Raw genomic sequence first — 19,291 nt, forward strand, 5'->3', positions numbered from 1 at the left:
TTTCCATAACCTTAAGTACATAAACAAACTGAAGAAGTAAAAACAGTGTGCATTTGTGTGTGCATGAGTTGTTGTCCCCACAACATGAACAATACCTTACCACATTAGTTATGGTTGTGTTCTAAATTAGTCTCCAGAAAATGAATTTAAATTAATGTAACGTCCTGCTATCATGCATACATGAACATGTTTATTTATGCGTGTTTGCATTACACCCATATAGTCAATCAATAAGTCAGAGGCAGATCTTTTTTCTCTGTAGTCTCTAGCACAAAGACAACGTAGTCCTCAGCATTCTGCTTATTACTATTTGTCACTGTCAATACGTCTGTTCAGCAATTCTGAAATCATGGTACCTTCCTCGGTCATGGCCTTTTTATTCATATTGCTAAGTAGAACTTAACCATAGCACTATGGTGAAGAGTAAGCTCAAATATTTGGAGCCGTACTTGTCTAATAAGGTCGTCTGCAACCTTCCACCCCCACCCCCAACTCTGGCTCACCAATCCCTGGGGCCCAATGTGTAAATTCCTAACTACCACTGTACAAATACACAAACAAAAGAAAAGTGTACTCACTCTTTTGGACAGATTTATCTGAGTGTCGATAAAATTTAGTACCCACTAAATTATCTGGAGGGGCATTTGTGAATAATTTATTGTACATTATAAATAGAGGTAGGCATGTTGGTAAACATAAAATACATTTATGATTTTATATATATATAAAAAACCCATAACCTGTGAAACAGTTCTGGTGTGTGTAAAAGTCTTTCTCATCTTATCCCTACCTTTTTGGACTTCACTTGAAAGCATGTTTCCCTTATAAATAAAAAGTTATGTTGTTTTTATAATTATATAAGGTTAATGTCATGGTCCTGGGTCGGTGACCCAGCATTTTGAGTTTGTTATTATTTTCTAGTTTCTTCTGCTTTTATATTAGTTCTTAGGGTTTGGTTCTGGTGTTCAGTGTTTTATTATCCCTACCTGGCTGTAGCTCAGGTGGCAGAGCAGAAGGTCGGTGGTTCAATCCCAGGCTGCATCCTGGCTGCATGCCAAATATCCTTGGGCAAGATACTAACCCCGTGTTTGCCTACTGGTGGTGGTCAGAGGGCCCGGTGGCGCCTGTGTCCGGCAGCCTCGCCTCTGTCAGTGCGCCCCAGGGCAGCTGTGGCTACAATGTAGCTTGCTATCGCCAGTGTGTGAATGTGTGTGTGAATGGGGTCCTATGGACTAGAAAAGCGCTATACAAATGCAGGCCATTTACCATTTACCTGTGTCTTCCCCTTGTGCTCTGTTCGTTTGTGTTGTAAAACAGTCTGTGAGTTTCCCGTTTTACTTTGAAGGTTTGTGTCTCGTCGTGTCTAATTAGGTTCAGCTGTGTTCCCCTCTGGTGTGTCATTCCCTCATTTCCTTGTGTGTATTTATAGTGTGTGTGTCTGCCTGTGCTCCTCGTGGGTTCGTCTGTGTTATTCTGTGTTAATCAGTGTTTCTCCGCGTCTCTCTGCCCTGCTTTCTCCGTATCATCCCGTGTCCTTAGGTTTGTTTATTAGTTTTTCCCAGTTTAGGTTTACGTTTGGTTCAGCCCTCGCTTTTGTTATGTATTATGCACTGTAAATAAACTCACTCACATCATTGCCGCTGTCTGCTACTTGGATCCTCCTTCTCATCACCACAAGACTGCTGCCCCAGCCGTGAAAGTTAACTTATGAAACTTATAAGTATTCATGAATACTTCCTCACTATGTTTATGTACTTGTAAGCTTGAGCTGATCAACCTGTAAAGTCAAAGAATATGACCGTTAGAGCTTGTTCCGGTCAGTGATAGGTACATCCTTCCTGTCCCCTTGGTATTTTCCCAACACGTTCTCATCCCAAAGCGTAACATATTATGCCATGTGAGAAATCGTCGGTATGTTACGTTTTTGGCCACCCAACACGTCTCTATGTTACATGTTTGGAAACGTCAGGAAACATGAGAACCATTTGGAATGAATCTACATGTACATTTCGTTTTACTTTATCATCATTAATTACTTTGGAAAACACTATCTAATATGATCAAGTCTGTGGTTAAGATTAGGGTTAGGGCTGGAATACACTGCTGGAACAAATGTTACCGCCGGGAGCGTCATTCTATTGGATTCTATCCACAATCCAGCGCATATCATAGGGAAGCAGAAGGTTACCTTTCGCGTTCCTATGGGACGCCTCGGGATGTGACAAATCGTTGCTATGTTATGCGTCGGATTGAGAATGGTCTGAGTTTTATTTTATTTTATTATTATTTTTTTTACATTTTATTCTTTGTTTATGTGAATAGGTCTCTTTATTTTATTCCATCTATGCCTTTAAAATGAAGTGAGAGCTACAGCCTTCCTCATAGTGCTCTGGCCGAGCCCATTAGATTTGCAGATGTTTAGATTTGGTTCTTGTTTTCCGACAAATGATCAATTTCTGGAAAACCTCGATTGCAGGCTGGTGAATTGTTATTAACTTGAGTGAGCCATGTTTTGTTCTGCTACTGTGCTAAGTACACACACACACACACACACACACACACACACACACACACACACACACAGGCGTAGAGTGATATCTGATTAACATATGAGAGAAGGCAGTATGACCATAAAGAACTGAAAATTGCAGTAGAGTGTCACTCTATACTGAAATAGAATGAGTTGGGGGAGTATTTGCTCTGTATGGCTGTTTATCCTGCATTAAAATTAGAACAACACTTGCAAGACCCCTACAATTCTAAAAGCTTCAAAATGTAAAGCTATATATATGTATATATTTCAAAAAGCATTGTAAATTGTAGGTTGTTAGATGTTAAATACATAAATGTGAGCATTAAAAAAGCCAATTACAGCTAAACCAAACAAACCAAATTTATTTGAAGAAAAATAAGATCAAAAATTGAAATTCAAGTACTGAACAAGTCTCTGACCACCAATATTAATAATGACCCAATTCAAAGTTCTACCAAAAGCAAGCACAGATAATGTACTGGCAATGCTGGGAAGGCAACTGAAATCTTCTGGGTGATGGGTGATAAAGGCAGAAACATCAGTGACAAAACCCTGGGGGCAGATTTCATGAATCTTTACTAGATTTGTGTTTTTTGTAGTAAAAGCTTTTTTTGAATTGTCAATGATGAAACAAAGACAGGTTATGTTTTGACTGGGTTCAGAATTTGGACCTATTCAACTGTAATTATCGCACACACATATGAAGAATAATTCTAATTAAGTAAAGGACATGGAGTGGGAGTAAAAGGAAGGGAGGGACTGGTCTGTTCTCATAACCCAAGACCACATTATATGTGAGACATATTACAACTAAGATTTGCCTGTCTCTGTATGATAATGATAGCACTCTAAGTCAGAACAGTACGAGAAATCATTACAAAATGTATTTTTTCTGTATTTAATTTGCCTGACATTATCCAGCTAATTGGATTGTCACTAAAGTGCGACATTACTTTGAGTACAGCAGGACAGATCACAGCAACTACTGCTATAATTGGGAATATTAGAAAAAATGGAACCCATTTGAATACAACGTTCCCCCTTGATCCAGTTAAGTTTGAAAGTCATTCTGTGATTTGACAAATGGGTCCGAAGAATGAAAATTGAATTATTATAGAAAGACATTATATGTTTTATTACACAGTGAATTTTTCATGAAATGCCAGAGATCAGGTATCATGTGTCGTTTCATCAAACAGGGGACGAAAGATATTTTCAATGACTCTCAAATAAATGGAAATATATATTCCAGGGTTTTTTGCCAGTGTCATACGAGCCAGGTATTACAGTTTTTTACAGCCGCTAGGACACATTTCACAATACTTAGGTCACTTTTGCAAAACTCTTCACACAATTCTCCTAACTGACCTTCAGCTTGGCAAAGCAGTTCATTTCACATTCAAAATGCACTACAACTACCAAAGCACTTTATTCAGGTCTCAAATAAACTCATTCTTCCAGAACACTAGCAAAGGTTGACGGCCGACAAACACACTTTGTCACCCACAAAACAATGACCTAAAAAACACTAACAACATGTAGCATTACACAGTGTTTTCTTGTGTAAAACAAGGACACATCTCTGTTTATAATTTCAATATATGTTACTGGAATGAATCAGACATCATGCAGAATTCGTTAATATTTGTTTATGTATTTTTTTTTTTTTGCACTAAGTAATCCCAAAATACAAGAATTTGTATACACACCATCCACTGATACACATACAATAGTAATGCTAATCTACTCGGTCTTCTCCATTTGGCCACAGGTTCTCATCCACATCACATCTTATGTCATCTAGGGCAATACACCTAGGAAATAATCTTCTGGCATGCCAAAATTGAAGGAGTAACACCTGTGTAGATGTTCATCTACAATGAGAATCAGCTATGGCTGGTTAAACTGCATTTTTAGATTTAAAATATGTTTCAATAAAATATTGCTGTTTAATTTTGCTGTCTTTTTAAGTTTTGCATTGTGTTATTGTTTTGGCCATAAGTTTAACAGTTTTGAAAACAGTATGTAAGCACATGCAAAATGTCCTGTACGTACAAAGATTTTTGGCAGTTGTTGTGTCTGAGTGAGAAAATAATTCATGAAATTTGAGAGATGTAGTCATTAAATGCATTTTGTGCCAAAACAATGATAACTGGTCCTCAGTTTAGCCCACATAGACCTCTGTTGTGCTCACTGTGTGAGGAGTTTTGCAAAAGTGACCTAAGTATTGAGAAATGTGTCCTAGCGTCTGTAAAAAACTGTAAGTGAACCAGGCCCAGTCAGTTAAACCACTGCACCCTTCCTGAGCTACGGGTAGAGGAGGTAGAGCAGGTCATCTGCCAATTGCAAAGTTGGTCGTTTGATCCCTAGCTACTCCAGTCTGCATGCCAAATATCCTTATGCAAGATACTAACCCCACGTTGCTCTCTGATGCATTCATCAGAGTATAAATATGGGTGAATGATAGAAAGTAATGACATAGAAAAAAAAGCATAGAAAAAAGTGCTTGTATGACTGAGGCAAGTTGTGTAAACTGCTCTGAGTGCTAAGACAGAGTAGAAAACTGCCATGTAAGAACCAGTTCTTTTAGAAAATGTGTGTATGAAGTAGCTGGCTATGGTAGTTGAATATGACTCCTATCAGGAAAAATGCTTCTGGAAATTCTGCTGTTTCTTTTAATGGGTGAAATCAAAATATCCTTTTTTTTTTTTTTTTACAATTTCTCTGAGCAGTGTATGGTCTGACCTTGGGGAGAATTTCTTGGGACTTCCACTCCTGGGAAGATTAGCAACTTCCATTTGTGAATAATCTTTCTCATTGTAGAATGAGAGACTTGAAATTATTTGGAAAGAAGCTTCAAACTATTCCCAGATTGATGGGTGGCAAAGACCTGAATGCTTCAGAACAGCAAACTGCAAAAACTTCTGCTTTATATTTACAGATGATCAGTTAATCAAGTGCACCTGATTAGCAGTACCTGGTTGCTAGTTACCCTTGTAATTTCTATGGAAGCAATAAAGTCTACTTAGTTTTTCACACAGTGCTTCTTTGCTTCGGCTTGTGTGTGCCCAATTGCTGAGGATTTTATTTTTAATTATGTCCGGATGTGTAAAGCTTTAATAAAGAAAGAAGGTGTACTTTTTTTTTTCATACAGCTGCATTTTATTGACCACAACTATTGACAACATGGTAAATAATTATCAGAAGAACAATTGTTACCACACAGAAATTACATTTTTGGACTAGAGCTGTAAAGGGTGGATTATCTCAAAATATTACAGATAGGCCACTTCAGAATCTGGACTCTAATAAAATTTTTTAACAGTTTTTCATTTTGCCTCTGGCCTCTGGCCAGGAGAAGACAGCAACATTTCTGGAAGATGCTTTTTTATCAGAGCTTAAACCTGCATTTGTGGATGGCACAGAGAGCTGTGTTCATAAACAGTGTTTTCTAGAAGTCTGACCCCATGTAATGATTTACATGCCAGAATCGTGCTGCATGAGGGCCCAACTATAACAGGCATCCAGTATTTATTTTCAGACTTGTCCCTTGCACGTAGAGATGTGACATTCATAGTTTTCTTGAGGAACATTATTCTGAAATGGATTCATAATCTGTAGGTGCGTTTTTTTTTTTTTGTAGATTGGTGAACGGCTGCCTATTTTTCTTGGAGAAACTCTGAGATGTCCTTTTTATACCTGATCGTGTTGCCAATTAACCTAATTAGGAGCAAAATCTGATTCCAGCGGTTTTTATCAAACTCAAAATATGGCAACAGTTTTTATGATTATGCTTAAACATTTGGGTTTTTTTTTGTTGTATTTTGAATAGAATATGGGTTTAAGATAACCACTGCATCCTGTTTTTATTTACATTTACATGTCCTCTCACCACTACTGTTCTCCCTCTACACTAACGACTGCATCTCCAAGAACTCGGCTGTCAAACTCCTAAAGTTTGCAGATGACACCACTGTCATTGGCCTCATTCAAGATGGTGATGAGTCTGCATACCGGCAGGAAGTTGAGCGGCTGGTACTCTGGTGCAGTCAGCACAATCTGGAGCTGAACACTCTTAAGACTGTAGAGATGACAGTGGACTTCAGGAGACATCCCTCAACTCTGCTCCCCCTCACCATATCAGACAGCCCTGTGTCAACTGTGAAGACCTTGAAGTTCCTGGGTACAACCATCTCCCAGGATCTGAAGTGGGAGACCAACATCAACTCCATCCTCAAAAAGACCCAGCAGAGGATGTACTTCCTGAGACAACTGGGGAAGTACAGTCTTCCACAGGAGCTGCTGATCCAGTTCTACACTGCGGTCATTGAGTCTGTCCTGTGCTCCTCCATCACAGTCTGGTATGGAGCAGCCACTAAACAGGATAGGAGCAGACTGCAGCGGACTGCACGGGCAGCAGAAAGGATCATCGGCATGCCCCTGCCCTCCATCCAGGATCTGTACCTCTCAAGAACCAGGAAACGGGCAGGGAAAATCATCACAGACCCCTCACACCCTGGACACAGACTTTTTGATCTGCTGCCCTCTGGCAGACGGTACAGAAGCCTGCAGACCAGGACCACCCGACACAGGAACAGTTTCTTTCCCCTCGCCATCTCCCTTCTTAACAGTTGACCTGTCACACTGCTCCCACTGCCAGACTGCAGCTGCACCTTATGTACATTTTGTAGTATTCATTCCACCTCATTCATTTCTGTATTATATGTATATAAGTTTAGATTCGTTATTTATAGTTGGTTTACACAGCTTTGTGTATGTATGTGTAATGTGTATATATAGACACGTGTGTGTGTGTGTGTGTGTGTGTGTGTGTGTGTGTGTGTGTGTGTGTGTGTGTGTGTGTTTTTTACATTGCTGTGCTTGAGAGCCACCATCTACCGGAACCAAATTCCCTGTATGTGTCTGCACATATACTTGGCCAATAAACACGATTCTGATTCTGATTCTGATTCTGATTTTACAGTGTCCCAACTTTTTCACAAGTTTTGTCACTGTGGGAAAAAAAGTTAAATGTAGTAATGCTGCATTGAATCAGTTAAGGCTTCTCTCAGCTGTGAATCTCAAAAGCTTTGTACACATCAGTGGAATTGCTTGTGCCAAAAGTAAAATGACTGCAGACAACAATACAAATAACCATTAGTTTTAAATATAGATATAAATTAAACTTTACTAGATTATTTGACAGGCTAGTGGTGGGTAAGTGATGCACTCCCTTAATTTTAAGTTTAACTAATCATTTTTAAATATATTTGGTTGTTCTAAGACAGTATTAAATGGAAATAATCCATTCTCTGTTTTACTTTATGATGGGGAAAGAAAAGGGGCAGTTAAGCGAAACTGAAGGCTAATGAAAATACGTTAACAAACATTTGTAGCTTTTGTCTAACAAAAAAGTTGCTCATGCTTAGGACCAGTCTTGTGTACAGCCAAGATCACCCTGAAATAACATCATTAGATTGCATGTAGTTTGCTGTGAGACTGTCACTGTTGAAGTTTAGCATTTTGTAATGATGAAAATCGAGGAAATTTTAACAGCAGGAATCCACAGGGAAATTTTAGGTGTAGGTGTAGTCATAAAAAGATGTTGGAAGACATGTTTAAAAGGGTTGTTTCTTCGGGTCTCCGATGATGACTATTTGCAGCTCATAATTTATCCACATTTGATTAAAAGGATATGTCTAAGGATAAGCCTCCTTTGAATCATTTGCAGGGCTGGAGTGATGGGTGTGTGGATCACTGATAGACTGATGAAGCTGCTGAGTTAATGCAGGTGGATATCGATAAAGTGCACATGCTTGCGTGCATGGAAGCTTAGTGAGTTTTATGCCTCTCATAGTGGGTGATGGAGTGTACCCAAGCACAAAAGGTTGAGGACAGCTTAACAGGCTATTAATATCCTCCAAAGCTTGAAGTCTGTTAACACCAGCATCTAAAATCCAAGGCTATATCACAACATTTTGTGAACATTTCTCATTTATTTAAAAAATGGTGGTCTTCATAGTGATAACCTTGTCATATAAGTAAATCTCTATCATTTAATTTTCAAGCTGAACATTGGCTATGATAAAAGAACACCACTGCACTAAAAACCTCTGCAAATGGTGTCAAATAAATCCTGGTAATTTGTAATTCAATCTTTTTTTTTTTTTTTTAAATCAGGGAGTGAACCATGTGTCACGGCGGGTGAGGAGAGCCGTGTGAAAATAATAAATGAGGATCCAATCGCAGGCAGTAGTGGAGAAGTGAAGGTGGTTTATTGAACACGAAATAAATATGGACAAACAGCAAATGGAGCACGAACTAAACTAGACTGGAAACAACTAAACTACAGAGCACAAACCTGGACAAGAATGAGAACAAGCAGAGGAGCTGGACAGCAGGGAGAACACACGGGTGAGACATGGTGGATACACAGACAGACCAGCAACTACAATGACAGAGGACACGACTTAAATACACAGAGAAACACAGGGGAATTACACACAGGTGGTGGACACAGCTGGGAATAATCAACAAGACGAGACAGAGGTAAAACTGAACACACTCACATGAGACGCAGACCTTCACAATAAAACAGGAACAAGAAACCATCACACTAAGACGCAGACTCTACACTGAGAGACAGACAGAAAATGACACATGGAACTAAACTAAACCTGCAAAAACATGACAACTCAAAATACTGGGTTAAACTGACCCAGAACCGTGACACCATGACTGGTAATTGCTTAAAGCTTTTTAAAAATTAGATTTATGAAAATGTATTTTTGCTCATTTAAATAAACTATAATAAATAAATGATATGCATTTTCAAAATGTCAGAATTTACAGAATTCTAGTGTTTTACAGAAACATCAGTAACTCTCAAGAAATGAATAAAAGAGGATATAAAACATGTTTTTACCTTTTCTATTACCTAATAGATCCCTAGGATCCGCTATATACGTTTGTCTCTATACACTGAACATACTTTGTACAAATTTGATATAATTATAAGATATCACTATTTTTACTCTCACATTTACATGCTATGCTATGAATAGAGCCATGTTTTGTAGGGGCAGGGATAGCTCAGTAGGTAAAGTGGTCGCCCCATGATCGGAAGGTCGGCAGTTCGAATCCACTTAACGGCTACCCTGAGGTACCCCTGAGCAAGGTACCGTCCCTACACACTGCTCCCCGGGCGCCTGCTTAGTGGGCTGCCCACTGCTTCACTGAGTGAATGGGTCAAATGCAGAGAAAAACAAGTAATTTCCCCATGGGGATCAATAAAGTATCCATTATTATTATTATGTTTAGTTGCATGTTCAATGACAGCAGAAAATGTCTTGATGCCTCAAGTCAAAGGAGAATGACCAAACTGCTTTGAGCCGTTAGCAAAGCAACAGAAAACTAATAACCATTTGCTACAATTCAGGTATGCAAAAAAATGCACAACCTGCTAACCCTTGAACAGCAGCAGAAGACCACACCAGATCCCATTCCTGTCAGAAAAGTGTTGGAGTGTTTACTTACGGAGAACAAGAACTCCATGGCGTAGCGACTGAGCACGGTTGGACTCCACAGTGAAATTCAGCATGGTGGGATTTGCACCAATCATGCAGACACGGTTGTCTTGCTCAGCCTCACGGAACATCCGCAACAGCTGATTGGCAATGACCCCATTCAGAACAGATATGGCCACCATCGGTATGACAAAGGACAGGAATGCATTTACCTGTTCAAAAAGAGAGAAGGCTGTAAACACTGGAGATTAGTGCTGACAGAAAAACTATGTATCTGCTTCACTAAGATAAAATGTATATATGTTATTTAAAAAGCAAACAAATAGAACAAAACCCCCCAAAACAAAACAAAAACCCAGTGTCCCTCGAGGCTGATGATTGGCCCTACCGCCATAATAGGTTGGAGATTAAAGATGGCTCCCGTGTTTCTTCTGTTTGCATCTATATCTATATAATATATGTTTGGCCCATCTTTCAGTTTACTTCTTGTTTTATGTCAAGATTACCTGTATGGAAAATATAAATATCTATATATCTAAATATATATATATATATATATATATATATATATATATATATATATATATATATATATATATATATATATATATATATGGCTCTTCCAAACTCACATTTAGTCAGATTTACAGTGAGTGATGCTTCCTCGAAACGCTTAAAAACAGTTAAGAGGGTTTGGAGATGACTGCTCCAGGAAGCAGCCAAAACCTTAGCCATCAGGCGCTGAAATGTCACTGCCGCATTATGCAAACCAAAGGGCATCACGGTATACTGAAGGAAGTGATCGGGGGTAACGAATGCAGAGATCTCAGACGCTCTTGCAGTTAAAGGAACCTGCCAATATCCCTTTAATAAATCCAATTTGGTCACATAAGTAGCGGATCCCATCCGATCAACACAGTCATCCATCCTAGGTAATGGGAAAGAGTCTGCTTTAGTGGCCGCATTCACCTTTCGATAATCCGTGCAGAATCGAGGAGTATTGTCAGATTTGGGCACTAACACACATGGGGAGCTCCATGCGCTAGCACTTGGAACGGCTAAGCCATGCTCAAGGAGGTAATTGACTTCTCTCTGCATTATTTCCCTTTTTACTGGATTCACCCGGTACGCATGTTGTTTAATTGGCTTATGCCCCTCCACATCAATGTCATGACTTAAGACAGTCGTTTGACGCTGGTGATCAGAGAAAAGTTATTTTTTGTCAGAGTAATGATATCAGTTTGAGCAGTTTCAGGTAAATCGGCAACAAATGATTCAAGATCATTTAAAATTACTGCATTTTTCAGCCCACTTCCTAATGCAGCATCATCCCTCCCAGATAATCCGTCATCCGACAGTTTGTAGGCGGGGAGGATGGCAACAGCGCACACCGGGGCGCTGTTGTATTTTGCTTACGGGGATAGAACAGTTTCTTTTTTTTCTTTTTTTGCCTGTCCCATTTGGTTCTTTAGCCATCAGAATTGTTGTCTGAAGACCAACAAGGATACCCAATGGATTTACTTTGCCAAATGGATCATCGTGGCATTGCCGTATTGGTCCATTTGATTGACCTTTGTTTTTATTGTTTATTATATTTTATTTTCAGATGTTACAGACGGGACAGACATGAGTGAGGGATAGGAAAGGGAGAAAGAAAGAGGAAGGAAAAGAAAAACAGAAGGGGAGAGGGACAGTGAGAAAGGGGGGGAGAAAAAAAAATCTCCTGGATCACCTGTTGAGAGAAGAAGAATAGAAAACAAGCAAAAAAACCCCCAAAGCAACATACTAAACACAACACCATCGCATTAATCTAGCTAAGTGTAAACAGCAGTAAATACTGAATATTCAATGTTGCTGTGCAGCACGCAGGACAGACAGCGCACAATGTGCTTTGAAGTAGCAGCCAAGAAAGGTGTAATTTAAGTCTACGAGCAGTGAACACCCGTGTGCATACCTGTGTGGATCAGCACGCTTGTATTCAAATGGTTTCCACATGTAATGGTCTGCAAGAGGATGTAGAGAGCCATAGCCCTGTCCCCCAGGGCATGAAGCAGGCATGGAGGAGATCCAGGCCCCAGACATCCAGAGGCTCCCAGAGCACGAGAGCCCAAAGAGGACCACCGGAGGGGCATCCGTGCCACCCTCATGGGAAGGGCTGAGATTCCCCAGACGAGGCGTCACCCAGTATCCACCGAGCAGAAGCTAGAGGGGGCTGCACCGGCGTGCCCGCCGGCTCTGCCGGCAGCCAGCTGTGCCAGAGTGAATCGAGCCGCAGGCCCAGAGGCCCCCTGCACCCCGGAGGAGGCCTGACTGAGCAACAGGCGCCAGGCCCCGCCAGGCAGCCACTGGGAGTGAGCCGGTACATACCTGAGCGCCCAGCCCCGGACACCAAGAACCACCAATGCACCGACCCCTGAGGGCATCAGTCACCGGCAGGGAGTGTGGTGAGGGGAGATAGGCCTTGGAGGGCCTGGGAGTTCCCAGAGAGGTGGAGTCTAAGACCCGACCTGACATATAGACACAGACAAACAGGCACACACAGACACAAACATGCATTCCCACCCTCATGCACACATATACAAACACTCAGCACTCACCCAACGGAAGGATTGACATAAATGGACATGTACACACAATCACACTCCCCAAACATACTCTATACCCCGGGTCCAGGTACCCTCGCCCCCAGAGGGGGAAACAGAACCCAGACCCAAGAGATGTTACCCTTCCCCCCGGGGTGGAGGCAAGCAGACCGTCCCAGGCTCCGCAGCAGCAGGGAGGCCAATCGGACAGCTAACATCTCCTCCCAGCCCCCCCGCTCCAATGACTAGCAGAGAACGGGGGTATGTGAAGACCCCATACCTCCCTCCTCCCGCTCATGTGTAGTGTTGCTGCGTGTTGTTCTAAAGTGCATTTAAAACAAGGGAGAGCATGGCCATACCACCCTGAGCAAGCCCGACCTCGTCCGATCTCGGAAGCTAAGCAGGGATGGGCTTGGTTAGTACTTGGAGGGATAGAACAGTTTCAACGTATTCACATGACAAACCCTGGTTTTTCGCCGCCGATCTGGAGTGCGAATCACATAATGGTTATTGTCGAGTTTACATTCAACACTGTAAGGACCAGCAAACTGTGTTAGTAAACTGGACCCTACCACAGGCAGTAACATCAACACCTTCTCCCCTGGTTGAAAACTTCTATCTACAGCTTTTTTGTCAAAACGAGCCTTCATTTTAGTTTGCACTTGCTTTAAGTTTTCCCCGGCTATTTTCCACGCTAGGCGAAGCCTATCTCGAAGCTGACTCACATAGTCAGGTACACTACACGGCCAGGCCAAAAGAAATTGCCCAGCACTCGGTAATAAGTTTTATTTATTCCGAGGTGCCCAGCCATGCCGACGTCATGTGCTAAGTTTAGCACCTGATCACGATGCTGAGATGGTACCACCACCTGTGTAACACCTGATGTTCCACTCTGATCAGAAGACCACCGCCTCATTAACACGCCATCCTGCAGGAAAAAACGGGGAAGGGTGTTTTCCCCAGCCGTGACAACGGCTGCAAAACAGGAACTCAAAGACTTGTCATTTTCCTGAGCGCTTACCAAAGCTTCTTTATTCACATCGCCGCTCAATGCCGGTATTAATTTTAGCACACTGCATTTATCCCCCACACTGTCTTTCTCCCGTACAGGAGGTTTTTGCTCCCCAGCCACAAACGTATCTGCGATACTAACCACATCAGCAAATTTGTGCGCTTCCGCCCGCGTAACAGCGCAAATGGGAAAAAACTGTCGCTTTTGGATCAGCAGCAACAGGTGTATCCATCACTTCAGGCGGTGGAAACACTTCCCCCCCGGCCAAATCGTTGCCCAAGATAAAGGACACACCTTTAAACAGCAACTGTCGTCTTATGGCGACCTTCACAGGTCCAGTTGTGATAGGTGAGTGTAGATATACTCTGTGAAGGGGCGCCCGAAGAACAATTCCCCACACCAACACATCCGTGTGGCAGGCGGTTTTATCCGACAGCGGCAACACATCATCTAACATAAAAGATTGATGTGCCCCGGTGTCTCGGAGAATGGTGATAGGAACCCTGTCCTTCTCTTCTCCTGCCACCGAAACGAAGCCTTGGGAAAGGAAGGGTTTAAAACGTGACTCTACCTCCATTTCTGGGTGACACCCCTGCATCTGATCAGGACCTATAGGTGGGGAAACTACTTTAATGAGCCCCACGGGTCCCTTAGACCCTCTGCGCTGCTCTTTCTTCTGCAGCGCAGGACAACTGGCGATCAGGTGACCAGACTCAAGGCAATAAAAACATTCCCGCTTTTCAGTTTCCTCCTGTCTCGCCCTTCGGGTCTGTTTAGGAGATTTTTGTCTCTTTTCCTGCCCTCCCCTCACTGCCTCGTCCTGGAAAAATGACTTTATGTGTGAGGGTGAATTCATCTGCTAAAACTGCTGCTTTTGCCAGGAACATCACCTTCTGCTCATTTAGATAAACTACCAACTGATCCGGGAGACACTTTTTAAATTCTTCTAAAAGAACCAACTCCTTCAATGCCTCAATATCCTTCACTTTGCTGGCTTGCATCCAGCGTTCAAACAAGCGATGTTTCTCACGGGCAAACTCCACAAAGGTTTGTTCAGCGGTCTTTTCACTTTTACGAAATTTCTGACGGTAAGCTTCAGGAACTAATTCATATGCGTGCAGAATTGATTTTTTTACAATATCATATTGGAGGCTGTCGTTAATGGAAAGGCTAGTACATACTTCCTGAGCCTTGCCGATTAACTTACGCTGGAGTAGCAGCGCCCAAAACTCCTTAGGCCAACTCAATGCAGCTGCTATACGCTCAAAAACGTTAAAATAGGAATCAACCTCAGCCTCCCGAAACGGAGGTACTAGTTTAACATGTTTGGTGATGTCAAAACTTGGTGAAGTAACTGTGGATGTGTCAGGGCGACTCGAGACAGGTGTGGAGGCAGCGGAAGCAGGTGTCTAGACAGCGGCGGGCTTACACAACTCCAACGCTCTGACCCAGAGGTGCATAGCTTGCACCTCAAGCTCTTTAGCGCGAACCTCTACCTCGCTAATACGGAGGGTCAAACGGAGGTCCTCCATAGACCCTACTGCCTGAGGCTCCTCAGCCGCCCCAGACCCCACCTCTGCCGCATCCGACCCCGCCTCATCCGCATCAGGCTCCACCTCAGCCGGAGACACGCCAACGGGTCCTTTGGCATCTGGCTCCGGCTCAGCCTCCGGAGCCACCTCCACGCCGCCCCTACCAGGCCGCTTTACAGCGGCCTTCGGGGAAGGGAGAATGCCCCGCTCCACCAAGCCTGCACACAAAGCATCCTTCACCTCCGGTTTACGGGCATTATAGGACACTTTACAGGGAGTGCAGAATTATTAGGCAAATGAATATTTTGTCCACATCATCCTCTTCATGCATGTTGTCTTACTCCAAGCTGTATAGGCTCGAAAGCCTACTACCAATTAAGCATATTAGGTGATGTGCATCCCTGTAATGAGAAGGGGTGTGGTCTAATGACATCAACACCCTATATCAGGTGTGCAGAATTATTAGGCAACGTCCTTTCCTTTGGCAAAATGGGTCAAAAGAAGGACTTGACAGGCTCAGAAAAGTCAAAAATAGTGAGATATCTTGCAGAGGGATGCAGCAGTCTCAAAATTGCAAAGCTTCTGAAGCGTGATCATCGAACAATCAAGCGTTTCATTCAAAATAGTCAACAGGGTCGCAAGAAGCGTGTGGAAAACCAAGGCGCAAAATAACTGCCCATGAACTGAGAAAAGTCAAGCGTGCAGCTGCCAAGATGCCACTTGCCACCAGTTTGGCCATATTTCAGAGCTGCAACATCACTGGAGTGCCCAAAAGCACAAGGTGTGCAATACTCAGAGACATGGCCAAGGTAAGAAAGGCTGAAAGACGACCACCACTGAACAAGACACACAAGCTGAAACGTCAAGACTGGGCCAAGAAATATCTCAAGACTGATTTTTCTAAGGTTTTATGGACTAATGAAATGAGAGTAAGTCTTGATGGGCCAGATGGATGGGCCCGTGGCTGGATTGGTAAAGGGCAGAGAGCTCCAGTCCGACTCAGACGCCAGCAAGGTGGAGTACTGGTTTGGGCTGGTATCATCAAAGATGAGCTTGTGGGGCCTTTTCGGGTTGAGGATGGAGTCAAGCTCAACTCCCAGTCCTACTGCCAGTTTCTGGAAGACACCTTCTTCAAGCAGTGGTACAGGAAGAAGTCTGCATCCTTCAAGAAAAACATGATTTTCATGCAGGACAATGCTCCATCACACACGTCCAAGTACTCCACAGCATGGCTGGTAAGAAATGGTATAAAAGAAGAAAAACTAATGACATGGCCACCTTGTTCACCTGATCTGAACCCCATTGAGAACCTGTGGTCCATCATCAAATGTGAGATTTACAAGGAGGGAAAACAGTACACCTCTCTGAACAGTGTCTGGGAGGCTGTGGTTGCTGCTGCATGCAATGTTGATGGTGAACAGATCAAAACACTAACAGAATCCATGGATGGCAGGCTTTTGAGTGTCCTTGCAAAGAAAGGTGGCTATATTGGTCTAAAAACACAGAAGAAAAGAAGGCTTCCCAAAATAATGGGCAGCTCACCCCTACTTGCTCCGCACTTCACACACATGCCCGACCTTTTAACCAAATAGCTATTGCTACGGCTGCTCCGTCTGGACCTGAGGCAAGTGCAAGGGAAGTCTGCCACACACCCCACACCGCAGCTCTTCGGTCGCCCTTTTATAGTTCAGGTCGACAGCAGGAACCAGTTACATCAGGCCGTTCCTTAGGTCCACCAATCACAGCCGGGCCCCTGCACAGGTGAATTTGCATACACATGCATACACACATTAAGAAACAGATAACCCACCAACACAGGCACTTAACAGGCCAGTACTGCTCAACCTAATGCATTAGCTCTGGCTCCTTCCCCACCAGAGAGGTGACTTTCCATGTCCCAGTTGCTAGTCTTAGGAGCTGGGGATTGTTCCGTGAGGGTCTCCGCACTTGCTTGTGGTGCCAGGGTGGGCCATGTCCCTACTTTGAGCTAGGCCTTCAAGCAGCCTCACCAGGACTGGCTCCAAGTCCGGGCCCCTGTAACCCTATGCCTATAGCCCCTGGGATCCCTGGGACGCACAAAACCCTATACCACAACAAGGTAGTGATTCGCGGAGGGGGTTATGATTTTGAACTATATAAATAAAATTGAACTCAATTGAAAGACTGCACATAAACATTAATCATGGCAGCATGGGAACATGCACTAACCACAAGATCCATAGAGGCTGGGGTCTATCACAGCTGGCAAGCTCGAGAAACACCAAGGCCTGAGAGAAGAGCTCAAGGAGATGTGGTAATCATTGCACTCTGGGCAGTGACCCAGAAACTGAGTGAGTGGCTCCAGCTCATCTGGGAAACGATGCCTGAGATCTCTGTCCAGAAGAGCACAGTGCCTCAAGATACTGCGTAGGACCCTGGTAGAGGACCCTCATGATAATTTTTGGTTTATTGTATGGCTAATATATCATAAGCTTCCAAAATTTATCATTGCTATGTATCATTAGTTTCATTAATTAGCATTACCCTGTTGTTCAAATACGGTCACTTCTGGTTCCAAAATAAACAAGCAAACATAAAGAACACCAAAAACAAACAAATACAAATAAAAAATGGAACATATAAAAATGCTAATGTTTTTTTGGGCTTAAAAATTCAAACACAAGAAAGTCTACAGTTTCATATTTTTGATACAGCACAATACCTGAAAGGTGCCACTGTATATGGCAATAATAATAACAATAAAATGAATATATTTTAATAATAATAATAATGCAATAATATTTGTTATACTTTATGATGGTGGGTTGGCAGTATTTATTGACTTCTGTCAATCATATGTGCATCATTAATAAATAAAAGGGAATTGTACCAGGGGCTAAAAGTGACACGATGGTTTGTAAACTAGTGTCAGGATTTGTGTGAGCTAAATGCTATACAGAGAGCTTGTGAGTGTGAATGCGCTGCCACAAACAAGCAACATGCAACTCTAATAAAAAAAGACACATGGAATATGCAAATTGCAGCACAGGCTTGAGGGCTTTAAAGACAACATGTTTTCCTGCCACTGGACAAAAATCCATGATAACCTTTTGGCATGTTGTAATTGAAGCGATCTGAGGGAGAATGGAACTCTTATTCCTCATGGGATCTGTTTTTCAGGCTTTAGACAGGAGGTCATTCTCAGTTTTTCTTTCTTTTTTTTTTCAGAGCACACCCGTTAATAGCATAAAAACTATATTAGAAGTAAATTGTGCTGGTTCGATGGATTTAGAAGGGACCACAATGAGGCATCTTTAATAGAACAGAATGGAATTGATCTTTATTGTCATTGTTGTAAAAACAATGAAATGCAGTTTGGCATCTCTCCGTGTGTGAAGTACACAATATCGTAAGTATTTACACAGACAATAACACAGACAAATTTACATTTACAAAAGAAAGATATGTCCAATTTATACATACACCTGCATACATATGGATACACCCATAAATACACACACGCACATAAATGCATATATATACAGTGGCTTGCAAAAGTATTCGGCCCCCTTGAACTTTCCCACATTTTGTCACAGCCACAAACATGAATCAATTTTATTGGAATTCCACATTAAAGACCAATACAAAGTGGAACGAAAATCATCAATGATTCCAAACATTTTTCCCAAATAAATAACTGCAAAGTGGGGTGTGCGTAATTATTCAGCCTCCTTTGGTCTGAGTGCAGTCAGTTGTCCATAGACATTGCCTGATGAGTGCTAATGACTAAATGTCAGTACAAATACAGCTGCCCTGTGACGGCCTCAGAGGTTGTCTAAGAGAATATTAGGAGCAACAACACCATGAAGTCCAAAGAACACACCAGACAGGTCAGGGATAAAGTTATTGAGAAATTTAAAGCAGGCCTAGGCTACAAAAAGATTTCCCAAGCCTTGAACATCCCATGGAGCACTGTTCAAGCAATCATTCAGAAATGGAAGGAGTATGGCACAACTGTAAACCTACCAAGACAAGGCCGTCCACCTAAACTCACAGGCCGAACAAGGAGAGCACTGATCAGAAATGCAGCCAAGAGGCCCATGGTGACTCTGGACGAGCTGCAGATG

General features: G+C 42.4%; 1 protein-coding gene across 1 annotated transcript in view; it reads right to left on the bottom strand.

The window, feature by feature from the left end:
- ntsr1 (neurotensin receptor 1 (high affinity)) overlaps positions 1-19,291 on the bottom strand; it is an 81,571-nt gene that overhangs the window by 34,107 nt on the left and 28,173 nt on the right. Inside the window, exon 2 of the mRNA XM_085259734.1 lies at positions 10,070-10,271. Within this exon, the coding sequence (XP_085115860.1) occupies positions 10,070-10,271 (202 nt within the window). The remainder of the gene's footprint in view (positions 1-10,069; positions 10,272-19,291) is intronic.

This window comes from Mchenga conophoros, linkage group LG20, assembly GCF_057382185.1.
Source record: "Mchenga conophoros isolate Kocher_MC1m ecotype Shallow Benthic linkage group LG20, M_conophoros_male_GT1.1, whole genome shotgun sequence".
Classification (NCBI taxonomy): Eukaryota; Metazoa; Chordata; class Actinopteri; order Cichliformes; family Cichlidae; genus Mchenga; species Mchenga conophoros.